Below are 15202 nucleotides of genomic sequence, written 5' to 3'. Positions count from 1 at the left end.
TTTCTACTAAAAATACAAAAATTAGCCCAGTGTGGTGGTGAGTGCCTGTGATCCCAGCTACTTGGGAAGCCGAGGCAGGAGAATTGCTTGAACCCAGGAGGTGGAGGTTGCGGTGAGCTGAGATCGCACCACTGCACTCCAGCCTGCATGACAGAGTAAGACTCCATCTCAAACAAAAACAAAAACAAATATAAGGTGCCACTGACTTGGGGGTGTGAACAGCAGCCTGGAGGCTTGGGGGCTGAGATCATGGGTCAGCAGGGCTGGTGTCTCCTGAGGCCCCTCTCCTTGGCTTGCAGATGCTGTCTTCTCCGTGTCCTCACGTGGCCATCCCTCTGTGTGTCTGTGTCCTAATTTCCTCTTCTTACGAGGACACCTCAATGACCTCATTTTACCTTAATGACCTCTGGAAAGCCCCTGTCTTCAAATACAGAGACACGCAGAGGTCCTGGGGGACAGGAATTTGCAGGGACCCAAGCCAGCCCAACAATGGCCTTCGCCCATGTGCTGTCACATAGATCCCTTCCCTTTCTGGTCACTGTTTTTGGAAAGCCAGTCTAGGCAAACTCCAGGTTCTCCCTTCTCTCCCTCCCACCCAGGCCTCACCCTCAGGGTGCTGGGATGTCCTGCTAAGGGTGTGGTCTGCTCACCTCCCCCTTGTTCTTGGGGGCCAGGCTTGGAATCTAGCTGAGGCAGAGCCTACCTGCTGTCCTTCTTCCTCACATATAAAACACCTGAATTTTAGTGGGCGCATGGCTGCCCAGAGCAACTCTGCCTTCCTGAGCATCCTGGCACTGGATGTGCCTGATGACTTCGTTCAGGCCAACAGAGTGAGAGCAGCAGTGGCAGGCAAGCTGCCCTCTCTCCTGCCTCATAAATGAGATAAAGACACAATCGCCGAAGCTGGTGCAGCCACCTGGGGCCATGAGGCAGATTTGGGAACAGAGGCCACTACAGCAAGGGGCAGACTGAAAGGAGCCTGGTCCCTGATTCCCTGTCAACCCTGGACCACTCACTTGGACTTTTACATGAAAGAAAAATAAAGCTCAGCCCGGCGCGGTGCCCAGCGGCTCATGCCTATAATCCCAGCACTTTGGGAGGCTGAGGTGGGCAGATCACATGAGGTCAGGAGTTTAAGACCAGCCTGGCCAACATAGCGAAACCCTGTCTCTACTCAAAATATAAAAATTGCCGGGCGCAGTGGCTCACGCCTGTAATCCCAGCACTTTGGGAGGCCGAGGCGGGCAGATCACCGGAGGTTGGGAGTTCAAGACCATCCTGACCAACATGGAGAAACCCCGTCTCTACTAAAAATACAAAATTAGCTGGGCGTGGTGGCGCATACCTGTAATCCCAGCTACTTGGGAGGCTGAGGCAGGAGAATCACTTGAACCCGGGCGGCAGAGGTTGCGGTGAGCTGAGACTGCGCCACTGCACTCCAGCCTGGGCAACAAGAGTGAAACTCCATCTCAAAATAAATAATTAAATATATAAATAAATATTAGCCAGGTGTGGTGGTGGGTGCCTGTAATCCCAGCTACTTGGGAGGCTGAGGCAAGAGAATGGCTTGAACTGGCGAGGTGGAAGTTGCAGTGAGCTGAGATCGCGCCACTGCCCTCCAGCCTGGGTGACAGAGCGAGACTCTGTCTCAAAACAACAACGACAACACAAAAAACAGAAAAATAAAGCTCCATCTTGCTGAAGCCACTGTCACCTTGAGCTTCCTGTCACTCTGAAAGCCCAGTAGGTACTCAATAAACTTTCTTTCCAGTGTCTGGCAAGGTGAGGTGTGGGAACTGAGCTGGGTCTGGGGCAGCAGGGCCCATGCTGTGGGTCTTCGGTGCTGCGGGGAAGGCAGCTGTAACGGTGATGGACGTGTGGAGGTTCCATCTGGTCTCCACCTCTTCTTCCTCTTGGGGCTCGGGGCTGTGGGTAGACTTGCCCACTCAGAAGCTTTCCTTCCACACAGACACGACTACAACAGGCTAGCTCTGCCTCTGGGGAGTGACTTTGGCTAATAGATGAGTGGGGAATGATAGGCAGGTGGGCGTGGCCCACAAGTCCCTCCTCTCCCAGCAGCCAGGCTCTGGCCAGCCTGGCCCCTTTTGCTCTGCCCCTACGTGCCAAGTGCTACAGAGGCAGACCCCCATACAGAGAGGCTGTGGTGGTGTCACGTGGCCTACAGGGCTGGTGCGAATGTCTAATTCTGGGGTTCAGTGTTGGGAACTTCCCTGTACACCTTCGGTATGTAACTTGCATGTGATCCTCATATATCAACTGTAGGGTAATAAAGGTGTCATGTGACCTGTCATCATCTTACCCTTCTGATTTGTTTTTCACCTGGTCAGGTGGAAACTTGGGTGGAGAGAAGGATAAGCCATTTATTAACCCCACACCCCTAGCACCAGCTGTCACCTTGGACTTATCGGAGATGCAGGAGCTAGAAAGGAAATGACAGAGTGCACAGGCCCCTTCTACCACGTGTCCCATAGGTGGTGGCCCCCAGACACACCCTCTCTGCTGGCAGTGCAGACCATGCGTCCCGATACCCTAGAGGAGAACCACCACCCCAGGGAGAGCCCTTTCTGCTCCAACCTCCTGGGCAGGTCCCAGGTTGCGGCAGCAGCCGTCTGCAGGGGTTTGTCAGGCCTGGCTATGCATGCGGACAGAGGATACGACTGGGGTACCCTAGGGTGTGGGGAGGGTCAGCCTGGGGTCAGGGGGCATGAAGGCTGTGTTCCAGACTCCTCCTGCCCCCAATCCTCCGTGCCCCGGCTGGAGCTCTCCTAGCTTCGCTGATCTGTAAGAGGCAAAGAGAGACAAGCTCGAACCACATCCGTCGTGGCTTGGCATCCCTGTGCCCATTTTATCATGGCAGAAACTGGGTTCCATAACAAGGACAACAGGTCATGGGGGCCAGGCCTGAGTCCAATGCAGGGCTTCTCAGTCCAGCCTTACTCCTCTTGGGTGTCCACGTGGCTGCTGTGGCCTTACCACACCCTTCACTCTGCACCCCTCCTCTCAATCTCAGGGGCACCCCAGCCCCTCTTGGTTCTTTCTCCTGCAAAGGGAGCTCTCCAAGATCTGTCTGCTGCGCCCACCCCCAGCTCCAACCCATCTGGGAGTCACATGCTGAGGAGGCCGGGCCAGAGGAAGGGACCTTGTCTAGCCTATCGCATGGGGCACCCAGGCTTGGCTGCCCAAAACTCTGGGCGCTGGAGCTGTGGCATTCACTTCTCGCTAACCCCCAGGCTCTCTCACCTGTGCTCATGTCTTTGGGGAGCTGCCCGGTCTCCAGGAAGAGCCAGAGGTTGCTGCATTTCTCTGACTCCACTCTTGTCACCCCGTAGCTGGCCACAGAGCCTGCAACTGTGGAGCAGGAAATGGAAGAGGGCTGCAGCCTCTGTGCTTCTCAGGCTAAGAGAACGGGGCACAGGCTACTTCCTGACAGACGTGGTGGGTGGACTCAGATGGGGCTCCCGCCGAGACCTGGGGCTCCATGTCAGAGTCAGGGACGCAGAACCACAGCCCCAACCCTAGCAGAAACCCACCCCTCAAAGAGCCCAGGCACGGGCCCTGGAGTACCCACCCACAGCCACTAGAAGGCTCCACTGCAAAGGGTATGGAAACTTCCTCTGAATGAACATCTGCAAGCCGAAGGCCATGCCGGTGCCTGCAAAGAGCCGAGGTCCCCATCAGCCTGTACCCGGGACAGGCCGGGGCCCACCTTGCCAGGCCCCCAGCACCTGCGGGCAAGGTGACTTGGCGCCCCCTGCTGGGGAGCCAGGGCGGGGCAGGAGGGTGCGTTCTCTCCCAGCCGCAGGACACCTGGACGCAGCCTACCTGTGACGAAGGTGAAAACGCCCTTCATGAAGGCGTGTGACTGGCATGCGGCATACTCCCCGAGTCCCTGGGGTGGCAGAGGCGGGTGAAGGCTCGATCCCCTGCCCTCTTCCTTCACCGCCTCTCCTGTCCCTCCTCTGGGCACACCCTGGCTGTGGAGGAGTGAGACCCTGGGCGCTTGGACACGTCCCACCTCCCCTATGCCCGCCCAGACGCCCTGAGCCCCTTAGCAAGAGAGTGCCCCCAGTCTCCGCCACTCTTCCCTGACGAGGGCACCCCCACGCCCCAGCCCCCCACCTCGCTCAGGTCAGCTTCTGGGGTCTGAGGCCCGCGTCCCAGACCAGCCTTCTCACCGGGTGCTTGGCAGCCACGGCGTCGTCCACCCGGGACAGACCCAAGTTCACCATGGTTGGCAGGGCTCGGGGAGCGGGCCTGCGCAGGCGCAGGCGGAAGAGCGGGGCGGGGGACCTGGGGGTGTGGCCTAGAGGACAGGCCTGCGCAGTTGCGGGCGGAGGGGCGGGGGCCCGGGTCTGGGGGCGTGGCCTAGGGACGGGCCCGCGCTGGAAAGGGCGGAGGGGGCGGGGCCTAGGAGACGGGAACTGAGGGCGGGCCTGCGGGGCAGCAGGCGGAGGGCGCGGGACCTGGGAGACGTGATCTGAGGGCGGGGCCTGAGAGACGGGACTTTGGAGACGCGGCCTGGGGGCGGGGCCTGAGAGACAGGACCTGGGAGCGGGCCTGCGCAGGCGGACGTGTCGGGTTCTAAGAGGTGGGGCCTGCGGAGTGCAGGCGGAGGCGCCAGGGCCTCGGATTGGGGGCGGAGCCTGCTAGAGCGCAGGGGAGAGGGGTGGGGCCTGGGGCCTGGCCACGCTTCTAGGAGCTTGTGCCCTGTGACCTCCGGCGACGACTGGGCGGGGCGAAGGCGGGCACTGGGCGGGGTGTGGCTGAGAGCGCGCGCTCCTCCCCACGGCCGGGCCTCACTCCCACACTTGCAGAGGCCTAATGATTGTCAGTGTTATTTTGCTTGAGGACTACAATCAGGGATTGAATTTCTCATAAGCCACGGCGGAGTGGGGATGTATAAAATTACTGTTTAGCAAAGTGGTTCTGTAACCAGCAGCTTAGTAGCTGAGCCTCAAACTCCCTTTTTTTTTTTTTGCATGACAGAGTCTTTACTTTTAAATAATTATAGATACACCAAGTAATAACATGTACAAGTTCTTGAATTTTATCATCTAGTAATTTTGATTAAGAGAAACTAAAATCAGCCCAAACAATCCCACTAGTATTCACTGGTGTAACCATTAGCAAGAACGGATGACTTCAAGGCAGGCTGCTGCTTCACACAGGTTACAAATAACTACTTACTACTTTTTCGTCGATAAAGTCCCTGATCTTCAAGAAAGTGCTAGGGAAAAAAACCCCTTCCTTTCTTCAAAGAATTATTATCTGGTATTTTTTTTAACTAGATCGAAGAAAGAAAAAGTCAACAGTGATATACATGTTGCTTGAGCCAAAAGGTGTTGGAAAAAAGACAACATATAACCATTAAATTCCTAAGAAATATGAGGTAAAAAGATGAAATCTTGGCCAGGCGTGGTGGCTTAACGCCTGTAATCCCAGCACTTTGGGAGGCCGAGGCGGGTGGATCACAAGGTCAGGAGTTCAATACTAGCCTGGCCAAGATGGTGAAACCGCGTCTCTACTAAAAATATGAAAATTAGCCGGGCGTGGTGGCAGGTGCCTGTAATCCCAGCTACTGGGGAGGCTGAGGCAGGAGAATCACTTGAACCTGGGAGGCGGAGGTTACAGGGAGCCAAGATCGTGCCACTGCACCCCAGCCTGGGCGACGGAGTGAGACTCTGTTTAAAAAAAAAAAAAAGCTGAAGTCCTTAGATAATTTCTAAGTCTGTACAGAAAAGCTAGATTTGCTACTCTCCAAAAAGTGGAAGGACCTACTCTATAATATATGGAAATAATTTAATGCCATTTGTGGGGAAAAGAGAGATCAGACTCTTACTGTGTCTATGTAGAAAAAAGAAGACATAAGAAACTCCATTTTGATCTGTACTAAGAAAAATTATTCTGCTTTGAAATGCTGTTAATCTCTAACCTTAGCCCCAGCTCTGTGCTCACAGAAACATGTGGTGTATTGAATCAAGGTATGAGGGATTTAGGGCTGTGCAGGATGTGCTTTGTTAAAAATGTGTTTGCAGGCAGTATGCTTGGTAAAAGTCATCGCCGTTCTCCATCCTCAATTACCCAGGGACACAGTGCACTGCGGAAAGCCACAGGACCTCTGCCCAAGAAAGCCTGAGTATTGTCCGGGTTCCCCCCCACTGAGACAGCCTGAGATATGGCCTTGTAGGAAGGGAAAGACCTGATGGTCCCCCAGCCCAACACCCGTAAAGGGTCTGTGCTGAGGAGGAGTAGTGAAAGAGGGAGGCCCCTCAAGGTTGAGATAAGAGGAAGGCATTGTTTCCTGCTTGTCCCTGGGAATGGAATGTCTTGGTGTAAAACCCGACCGTACATTCTATTTACTGAGGTAGGAGAAAACCACCCTGTGGTTGGAGGTGAGACATGCTGGCGGCAATACTGCTCTTTACTGCACTGAGATGTTTGTGTCAAGTTAAACATAAATCTGGCCTACGTGCACGTCCAGGCAGAGTACCTTTCCTTAAACTTATTTATGACACAGATTCCTTTGCTCACATGTTTTCCTGCTGACCCTCTCCCCACCATTACACTATAGTCCTGCCACATCCCCCTCGCCGAGATAGTAGAGATAGTGATCAATAAATACTGAGGAACTCGGAGACCAGCGCCGGTGCAGGTCCTCACTTGCTGAGCGCCGGTCCCCTGGGCCCACTTTTCTTCCTTTATACTTTGTCTTTGTGTCTTATTTCCTTCTCTCAGTCTCTCGTCTCTACCTTGTGAGAAATACCCCCAGGCGTGGAGGGGCAGGCCCCCTTCATCTGGCACCCATCATGGGCTCCGTTCTCTAAGGTGAAGTTACGGTACGGTGTGATAGTTGAAGACAAAATGAGTACGTCCGCAGTCAGCTTCACAGTAAGCTTGTGCGCTCGGAGGAACCCAGGGTAACAATGGGACAAACTGAAAGTAAATATGCCTCTTATCTCAGCTTCATTAAAATCCTTTTAAGAAGAGGGGGAGTTAGAGCCTGTACAGAAAATCTAATTACGCTATTTCAAACAATAGAGCAATTCTGCCCATGGTTTCCAGAACAAGGAACTTTAGATCTAAAAGACTGGGAAAAAATTGGCAAAGAATTAAAACAAGCAAATAGGGAAGGTAAAATAATCCCACTTACAGTATGGAATGACTGTGCCGTTATTAAAGTAGCTTTAGAATCGTTTCAAACAGGAGAAGATAGCGTTTCAGTTTCTGATGCCCCTGAAAGCTGTGTAATAGATTGTGAAGAAGAGGCAGGGACAGAATTCGAGAAAGGAACGGTAAGTTCACATTGTGAATATGTAGCAGAGTCTGTAACGGCTCGGTCAGCGCAAAATGTTGACTACAATCAATTACAGGAGGTAATATATTCTGAACCATTAAAATTGGGGGGAAAAGGTCCAGAATTATTGGGGCCATCAGAGTCTAAACCATGATGGCCATCAACTTCTCCTCTCGTGGTTCAGATGCCCGTAACGTTACAACCTCAAACGCAGGTTAGACAAGTACAAACCCCAAGAGAATATCAAATAGAAAAGGAAAGAGTCTCCATCCCAGCAATGCCAATCCAGATACAGTATCCACAATATCAGCTGGTAGAAAATAAGACCCAACCGCCGGTAGCCTATCAATACTGGCCGCCAGCTGAACTTCAGTATCGGCCGCCCCCAGAATATCAGTATGGACAGCCAGGAACGTTTCCAGCACCACAGGGCAGGACGCTATAGCCCCAGCTGCCCACTATGAGACTTAATCCTACAGCACCACCTAGTGGACAGGGTCATGCATTACATAAAAATATTGAAAAGACAAAACAAGGAGATACTGAGGCGTGGCAGATCCCGGTAATATTAGAACCCATACCACCTGGAGAAGGGGCCCAAGAGGGAGCGCCTCCCCGAGCTGATGCCAGAAATGAGTCCTTTTCTATGAAAATGCTGAAAGACATGAAAGAGGGAGTAAAACAGTATGGACCCAACTCCCCTTATATAAGAACATTATTAGATTCCATTGCTCATGGAAGTAGACTCATTCCTTATGATTGGGAGATTTTGGCCAAATCATCACTCTCACCTTCTTAGTTTTTACAATTTAAGACCTGCTGGATTGATGGGGCACAAGAACAGGTCCGAAAAAATAGGGCTGCCAATCCTCCAGTTAACACAGATGCAGATCAAGTATTAGGAACAGGTCAAAACTGGAGCACTACTAATCAACAAGCAATAATGCAAAAGGAGGCCATTGAGCAAGTTAGAGCTATCTGCCTTAGAGCCTGGGAAAAAAATCCAAGATCCAGGAACCGCCTGCCCCTCATTCAATACAATAAGACAAGGCTCTAAAGAGCCCGTACCCTGATTTGGTGGTAAGGCTCCAAGATGCTGCTCGAAAGTCAATTACCGATGAGAATGCCCGTAAGGTCATAGTGGAGTTGATGGCATACGAAAACGCCAATCCTGAGTGTCAATCAGCCATTAAGCCATTAAAAGGGAAGGTCCCGGCAGGGTCAGATGTAGTCTCAGAGTACATAAAAGCCTGTGATGGAATTGGAGGAGCTATGCATAAAGCTATGCTTATGGCTCAAGCAAAAACTGCGGTCGCTTTAGGAGGACAAGTTAGAACATTTGGGGGAAAATGTTATAATTGTGGTCAAATCGGTCATTTAAAAAAGAATTGCCCAGTCTCAAATAAACAAAATATAACAAATCAAACGACTACAGCAAAAAATAAAGAGCCACCGGGCCTATGTCCAAGATGTGGAAAAGGAAAACATTGGGCTAATCAATGTCGTTCTAAATTTGATAAAAATGGGCAACCGTTGTCAGAAAACTGGAAGAGGGGCCAGCCTCAGGCCTCGCAACAAACTGGGGCGTTCCTGATTCAGCCTTTTGTTCCTCAGGGTTTTCAGGGACAACAACCTCCATTGTCACAAGTGCCTCAGGGAATGGGCCAGTTACCACAATACAACAATTGTCCCCCACCACAAGCGGCAGTGCAGCAGTAGATTTATGTACTATACAAGCAGTTTCTCTGCTTCCAGGGGAGCCCCTACAAAAAATCCCCACAGGGGTATATGGCCCACTGCCCGAGGGGACTGTAGGACCCGTCTTATGAAGATCAAGTCTAAATCTAAAGGGAGTTTAAATTCATACTAGTGTGGTTGATTCAGATTACAAAGGTGAAATTCAATTGGTTATTAGCTCCTCAATTCCTTGGAGTGCCAGTCCAGGAGACGGAATTGCTCAATTATTACTCCTACCTTATATTAATGTTGGAAACAGTGAGACAAAAAGAACAGGAGGGTTTGGAAGCACTGATCTGGCAGGAAAGGCTGCATGTTGGGCAAGTCAGGTCTCAGAAAGCAGACCTGTGTGTAAGGCCATTATTCAAGAAAAACAGTTTGAAGGGTTAGTAGACCCTGGGGTGTGGGTGGAAAGCCACCCAGGTGCTGAGGCATGAGACTGAAGGCACAAGCTGTTCCAACATAATCAAGAAAATAGTTAGGATAAGAGAAAGTTATATTTGAAATAGGATATAGAGATGATTATATATGGATATTATCAATCATTAGTTTTCTGTATTAACCTTTGTATTATTATTATAACCAAAGAAAAACCAGGCCGTACAGAGTTAGGAGCTGAAGGCACATTGTGAGAAGCGACCAGAAGACAAGAGTGTGAGCTCTGTCACGCCCAGATAAGGGCCACTTGAGGGCTCCTTGGTCTAGTGGTGGCGCCAGTGCCTGGAAGGCAGCCATTACTTAGCAGACCTTGGTCTAGCGGTAGCGCTGGGAAGGCACCCGTTACTTAGCAGACCTTGGTCTAGCGGTAGCGCCAGTGCCCGGGAAGGCACCCGTTACTTAGCAGACCTTGGTCTAGCGGTAGCGCCAGTGCCTGGAAGGCACCCGTTACTTAGCAGACCTTGGTCTAGCGGTAGCGCCAGTGCCTGGGAAGGCACCTGTTACTTAGCAGACCAGGAAAGGAAGTCTCCCTTTCCCTGGGAGAATTAGCGAGCACTCTGCTCCACCAGCTCTTGTGGGGGGCCTGACATTCCCCAGGCCTGCCTGCAGTCATCCGGAGGCTTCAACGTCTCCCTGTGGTGCTGTGCTTTGGTGGTCACGCTCCTTGTCCACTTTCATATTCCGCCTGTACACCTGCTGCTTCTCTTAAGTTCTTAGAAGATAGCAGTAGCAGAATTAGCAAAAGCATTAGAGTCTTTGATCTCTCCAATAAGTGCATAGAAGAAATGCTGACGTCTGCTGTCCTCCCTCTCTGCCTCAGCTACCACAAAGAGAAAGGCCCCTTGTCACGTGGACACGTGACTTGCTTGACCTTATCAATCACTTGAGATGACTCACACTCCTTACCCTGCCCCCTTGCCTTGTATACAATAAATAGCAGTGCGTCCAGGCCTTCGGGGCCACTACCGGACTCTGCGCACTGGTGGTAGTGGCCCTTGGGCCCAGCTGTCCTTCCTACTATCTCTTAGTCTCGTGTCTTATTTTTCTACAATCTCTCATCTCCGCACATGAAGAGGAAACTCACAAGGCCTTGTAGGGCTGGACCCTACACTGGGGTGGATGTCTCTATCATTGTTTTGCATCAGTGGCCAAGAAATTGGCCAAAACAAAAGACGGCTGCAAGTTTGGTGGGCATAGGCACTGCCTCAGAAGTGTATCAAAGTACTATGATTTTACATTGTTTAGGGCCAGATAATCAAAAAAGTACTGCTCAGCCAATGATTACTCCAATTGCTGTTAATCTGTGGGGTCAAGATTTATTACAAGAATGGGGTATGGAAATCAGTATGCCCGCTCCATTATCCATCCCCACGAGTCAAAAAATCATGACTAAAATGGGATGTGTACCAGAAAAGGGACCCAGAAACAGTGAAAACGGCATTAAAGTCCCAATTGAGGCTGAGGGAAATCAAGGAAAAAAAGGGAATAGGGTATCCTTTTCAGGGGAGGCCACTGTACAGCCTCCAAAACCCATTCCATTAACTTGGAAAACAGAAAAACCAGTATGGGTAAATCAGTGGCTGCTACCAAAACAGAAACTGGAGGCTTTACATTTATTAGCAAAGGAACAATTAGAAAAGGGACATATTGAGCCTTCATTCTCGCCTTGGAATTCTCCTGTGTTTGTAATTCAGAAAAAACCTGGCAGATGGTGTATGCTAAATGACTTAAGAGCCATTAATGCCGTAATTGAACCCATGGGGGCCTCTCCAACCCGGGCTGCCCTCTCCGGCCATGATCCCCAAAGATTGGCCTTCAATTATAATTGATCTGAAGGACTGCTTTTTTACCATTCCTTTGGCGAAGCAGGATTTTGAAAATTTTGCTTATACTATACCAGCCACAAATAATAAGGAACCAGCCACCAGGTTTCAGTGGAAAGCGTTACCTCAGGGAATGTTAAACAGCCCAGCTATTTGTCAGACTTTCGTAGGTCGAGCTCTTCAACCAGTTAGAGACAAGTTTTCAGACTGTTATATTGTTCATTATGTAGATGATATTCTATGTGCTGCAGAAACGAGAGATAAATTAACTGACTGTTACATATTTCTGCAGACAGAGGTTGCCAATGCAGGACTGATGATAGCGTCTGATAAAATTCAAACAACAACTCGTTTTCATTATTTAGGGATATAGGTAGAAAATAGAAAAATAGAAATAAGAAAAGATACATTAAAAATATTAAATGAGGCTGGGCGCAGTGGCTCACGCCACCCACCACTTTGGGAGGCTGAGGCGGGTGGATCACAAGGTCAGGAGATGGAGACCATCCTGCTAACATGGTGAAACCCCGTCTCTACTAAAAATACAAAAATTAGCCAGGCGTGGTGGCGGGAGCCTGTAGTCCCAGCTACTCAGGAGGCTGAGACAGGAGAATGGTGTGAACCCAGGAGGCAGAGCTTGCAGTGAGCTGAGATTGCACCACTGCACTCCAGCCTGGGTGACAGAGCGAGACTCCTCTCAAAAAAAAAAAATATTAAATGACTTTCAAAAATTGCTAGGAGATATTAATTGGATTCTGCCAACTGTAGGCATTCCTACTTACGCCATGTCAAATTTGTTCTCTCTCTTAAGAGGGGACCAGGACTTAAGTAGTAAAAGAATATTAACCCCAGAGGCAGCAAAAGAAATTGAATTAGTTGAAGAAAAAATTTGGTTAGCACAAGTAAATAGAACAGATCCCTTGGCTCCACTCCAACTTTTGATTTTTGCTACTGCACATTCTCCAACAAGCATCATTTTCCAAAATACAGATCTTGTGGAGTGGTCATTCCTTCCTCACAGTACAGTTAAGATTTTTACATTGTACTTGGATCAAATGGCTACATTAATTGGCCAGGCAAGATTATGAATAATCTAACTGTGTGGAAGTGACCCAGATAAAATCATTGTTCTTTTAAACAAGGAACAGGTTAGACAAGCCTTTATCAATGCTGGTGCATGGTAGACTGGTCTTGCTGATTTTGTGGGAATTATTGACAATCATTACCCAAAAACAAACATCTTCCAGTTTTTTAAACTGACTACTTGGATTTTATCTAAAATTACCAGACATAAACCTTTAGAAAATGCTCTGACTGTGTTTACTGATGGTTCTAGCAATGGAAAAACAGCTTACACTGGGCCAAAAGAACGAGTCCTTGAAACTCAATATCATTCGGCTCAAAGAGCAGAGTTGGTTGCAGTCATTACAGTGTTACAAGATTTTAATCAGCCTATTAATATTGTATCAGATTCTGCATATGTAGTATAAGCTACAAGGGATATTGAGACAGCCCTAATCAAATATAGCATGGATGATCAGTTAAAACAGCTGTTCAATTTATTACAACAAACTGTGAGAAAAAGAAATTTCCCATTTTATATTACTCAAATTTGTGCACACACTAATTTACCAGGGCCTTTAACTAAAGCAAATGAACAAGCTGACTTGCTAGTATCATCTGCATTAGTAGAGGCACAAGAACTTCATGCTTTGACTCATGTAAATGTGGTAGGATTAAAAAATAAATTTAATATCACATGGAAACAGGCAAAAAATATTGCACAGCATTGCACCCAGTGTCAAGCCCTACACCTGTCCACTCAGGAGGCAGGAGTTAATCCCAGAGGTCTGTGTCCTAATGCGTTATGGCAAATGAATGTCACACATGTACCTTCATTTGGAAAATTATCATGTGTCCATGTGACAGTTGATCCTTATTCACATTTCATATGGGCAACCTGCCAGACAGGAGAAAGTACTTCCTATGTTAAAAGACATTTATTATCTTGTTTTGCTGTCATGGGAGTTCCAGAAAAAATTAAAACTGACAATGGACCAGGATATTGTAAAGCTTTCCAAAAATTCTTAAATCAGTGGAAAATTACACATACAACAGGAATTCCCTATAATTCCCAATGACAGGCCATAGTTGAAAGAACTAATAGAACACCAAAAACTCAATCGGTTAAACAAAGAAAAGAGGGAGACAGTAAGGAGTATACCACTCTTCAGATGCAACTTAACCTAGCACTCTATACTTTAAATTTTTTAAACCTTTATAGAAATCAGACTACTACCTCTGCAGAACAACATCTTACTGGTAAAAAAAACAGCCCACATGAAGGAAAACTGATTTGGTGGAAAGACAACAAAAATAAGACATGAGAAATAGGGAAGGTGGTAACGTGGGGGAGAGGTTTTGCTTGTGTTTCACCAGGAGAAAATCAGCTTCCTGTTTGGATTCTCACTAGACATTTAAAGTTCTACAATGAACCCATCGGAGATGCAAAGAAAAGCACCTCCATAGAGATGGAGACACCGCAATCGAGCTCCATTGACTCACCAGATGAACAGAATGGTGATATTAAAAGAACAAATTTTTGAAGCATCAAAAGCCGATTGAAATTGGGTACCAGGAACTGAGGCAATTGCGGGAGTTGCTGATGGCCTCGCAAGTCTCTCTCTCTTTTTTTTTTAGATGGAGTCTCACTTTGTCACCCAGGCTGGAGTGCAGTGGCACTATCTCGGCTCACTGCAAGCTCCACCTCCCAGGTTCATGCCATTCTCCTGCCTCAGCCTCCTGAGTAGCTGGGACTACAGGCGCCTGCCACCACGCCTGGCTAATTTTTTTGTATTTTTTCAGTAGAGATGGGGTTTCACTCTGTTAGCCAGGATGGTCTCGATCCCCTGACCTCGTGATCTGCCCACCTTGGCCTCCCAAAGTGCTGGGATTACAGGCATGAGCCACCATGCCCAGCCGGCCTCGCAAGTCTTAACCCTGTCACTTGCGTTAAAACCTTTGGAAGTTCCGCTATTGTAAATTTCGTGTTAATCCTTGTGTGCCTGTTCTGTCTGTTAGTCTGCAGGTGTACCCAACAGCTCCAAAGAGACAGTGACCATCGAGAATGGGCCATGATGACGATGGCGGTTTTGTCAAAAAGAAAAGGGGGAAATGTGTGGGAAAGAGAGGTCAGACTGTTACTGTGTCTATGTAGAAAAAGGAAGACATAAGAAACTCCATTTTGATCTGTACTAAGAAAAATTATTCTGCTTTGACATGCTGTTAATCTGTAACCTTAGCCCCAACCCTGTGCTCACAGAAATATGTGCTGTGTTGACTCAAGGTTTAATGGATTTAGGGCTGTGCAGGGTGTGCTTTGTTAAAAATGTGCTTGCAGGCAGTATGCTTGGTAAAAGACAATGCCATTCTCCATTCACCATTAACCAGGGACACAATGCACTGCACAAAGCCGCAGGGACCTCTGCCCAAGAAAGTCTGGGTATTGTCCAGGTTTCCCCCCACCAAGACAGCCTGAGATATGGCCTCATGGGAAGGGAAAGACCTTACAGTCCCCCAGCCCATAAAGGGTCTGTGCTGAGGAGGATAAGTGAAAGAGGGAGGCTTCTTTGCAGTTGAGATAAGAGGAAGGCATCTGTCTCCTGCTTGTCCCTGGGAATGGAATGTCTTGGTGTAAAACCCGACCGTACATTCTATTTACTGAGATAGGAGAAAACCACCCTGTGGCTGAAGGTGAGACATGCTGGCGGCAATACTGCTCTTTACTGCACTGAGATGTTTGTGTCAAGTTAAACATAAATCTGGCCTATGTGCACATCCAGGCACAGTACCTTTCCTTAAACTTATTTATGACACAGATTCCTTTGCT

General features: G+C 48.8%; 1 protein-coding gene across 2 annotated transcripts; it reads right to left on the bottom strand.

The window, feature by feature from the left end:
• Positions 1-2361: 2361 nt before the first annotated feature.
• TMEM141 (transmembrane protein 141) lies at positions 2362-4472 on the bottom strand. 2 transcript variants are annotated; one of them, XM_054502368.1, is made up of 5 exons: positions 4197-4472; positions 3844-3995; positions 3590-3673; positions 3262-3369; positions 2362-2800 (listed from the first exon to the last, which is right to left on the bottom strand). In XM_054502368.1, the coding sequence occupies exons 1-5, from the start codon at positions 4248-4250 to the stop codon at positions 2689-2691; spliced, it is 510 nt and encodes a 169-aa protein (XP_054358343.1). In that variant the 5' UTR covers positions 4251-4472; the 3' UTR covers positions 2362-2688. The 2 variants fall into 2 exon arrangements, with proteins under 2 accessions (XP_054358343.1, XP_054358344.1); XM_054502369.1 differs by having other exon boundaries at positions 3844-3910.
• Positions 4473-15202: the final 10730 nt, after the last annotated feature.

The sequence above is a fragment of the Pongo pygmaeus genome, chromosome 13 (assembly GCF_028885625.2).
Source record: "Pongo pygmaeus isolate AG05252 chromosome 13, NHGRI_mPonPyg2-v2.0_pri, whole genome shotgun sequence".
NCBI classification, from domain to species: Eukaryota; Metazoa; Chordata; class Mammalia; order Primates; family Hominidae; genus Pongo; species Pongo pygmaeus.
The sequence above is the reverse complement of the archived record's forward strand: the minus strand, read 5'-3'. Positions and strand labels throughout refer to the sequence as shown.

What these genes read in the sequence shown, in the direction of transcription:
- TMEM141 (XM_054502368.1), bottom strand. Translation starts at nt 4,250, where the DNA reads ATGGTGAACTTGGGTCTGTCCCGGGTGGACGACGCCGTGGCTGCCAAG. An exon ending in CGTTTTCACCTTCGTCACAG is followed by an intron (nt 3,674 to 3,843) that starts GTAGGCTGCGTC and finishes GGCTCTTTGCAG; the next exon opens with GCACCGGCATGGCCTTCGGC. An exon ending in CCCCAAAGACATGAGCACAG is followed by an intron (nt 2,801 to 3,261) that starts GTGAGAGAGCCT and finishes TGCCTCTTACAG; the next exon opens with ATCAGCGAAGCTAGGAGAGC.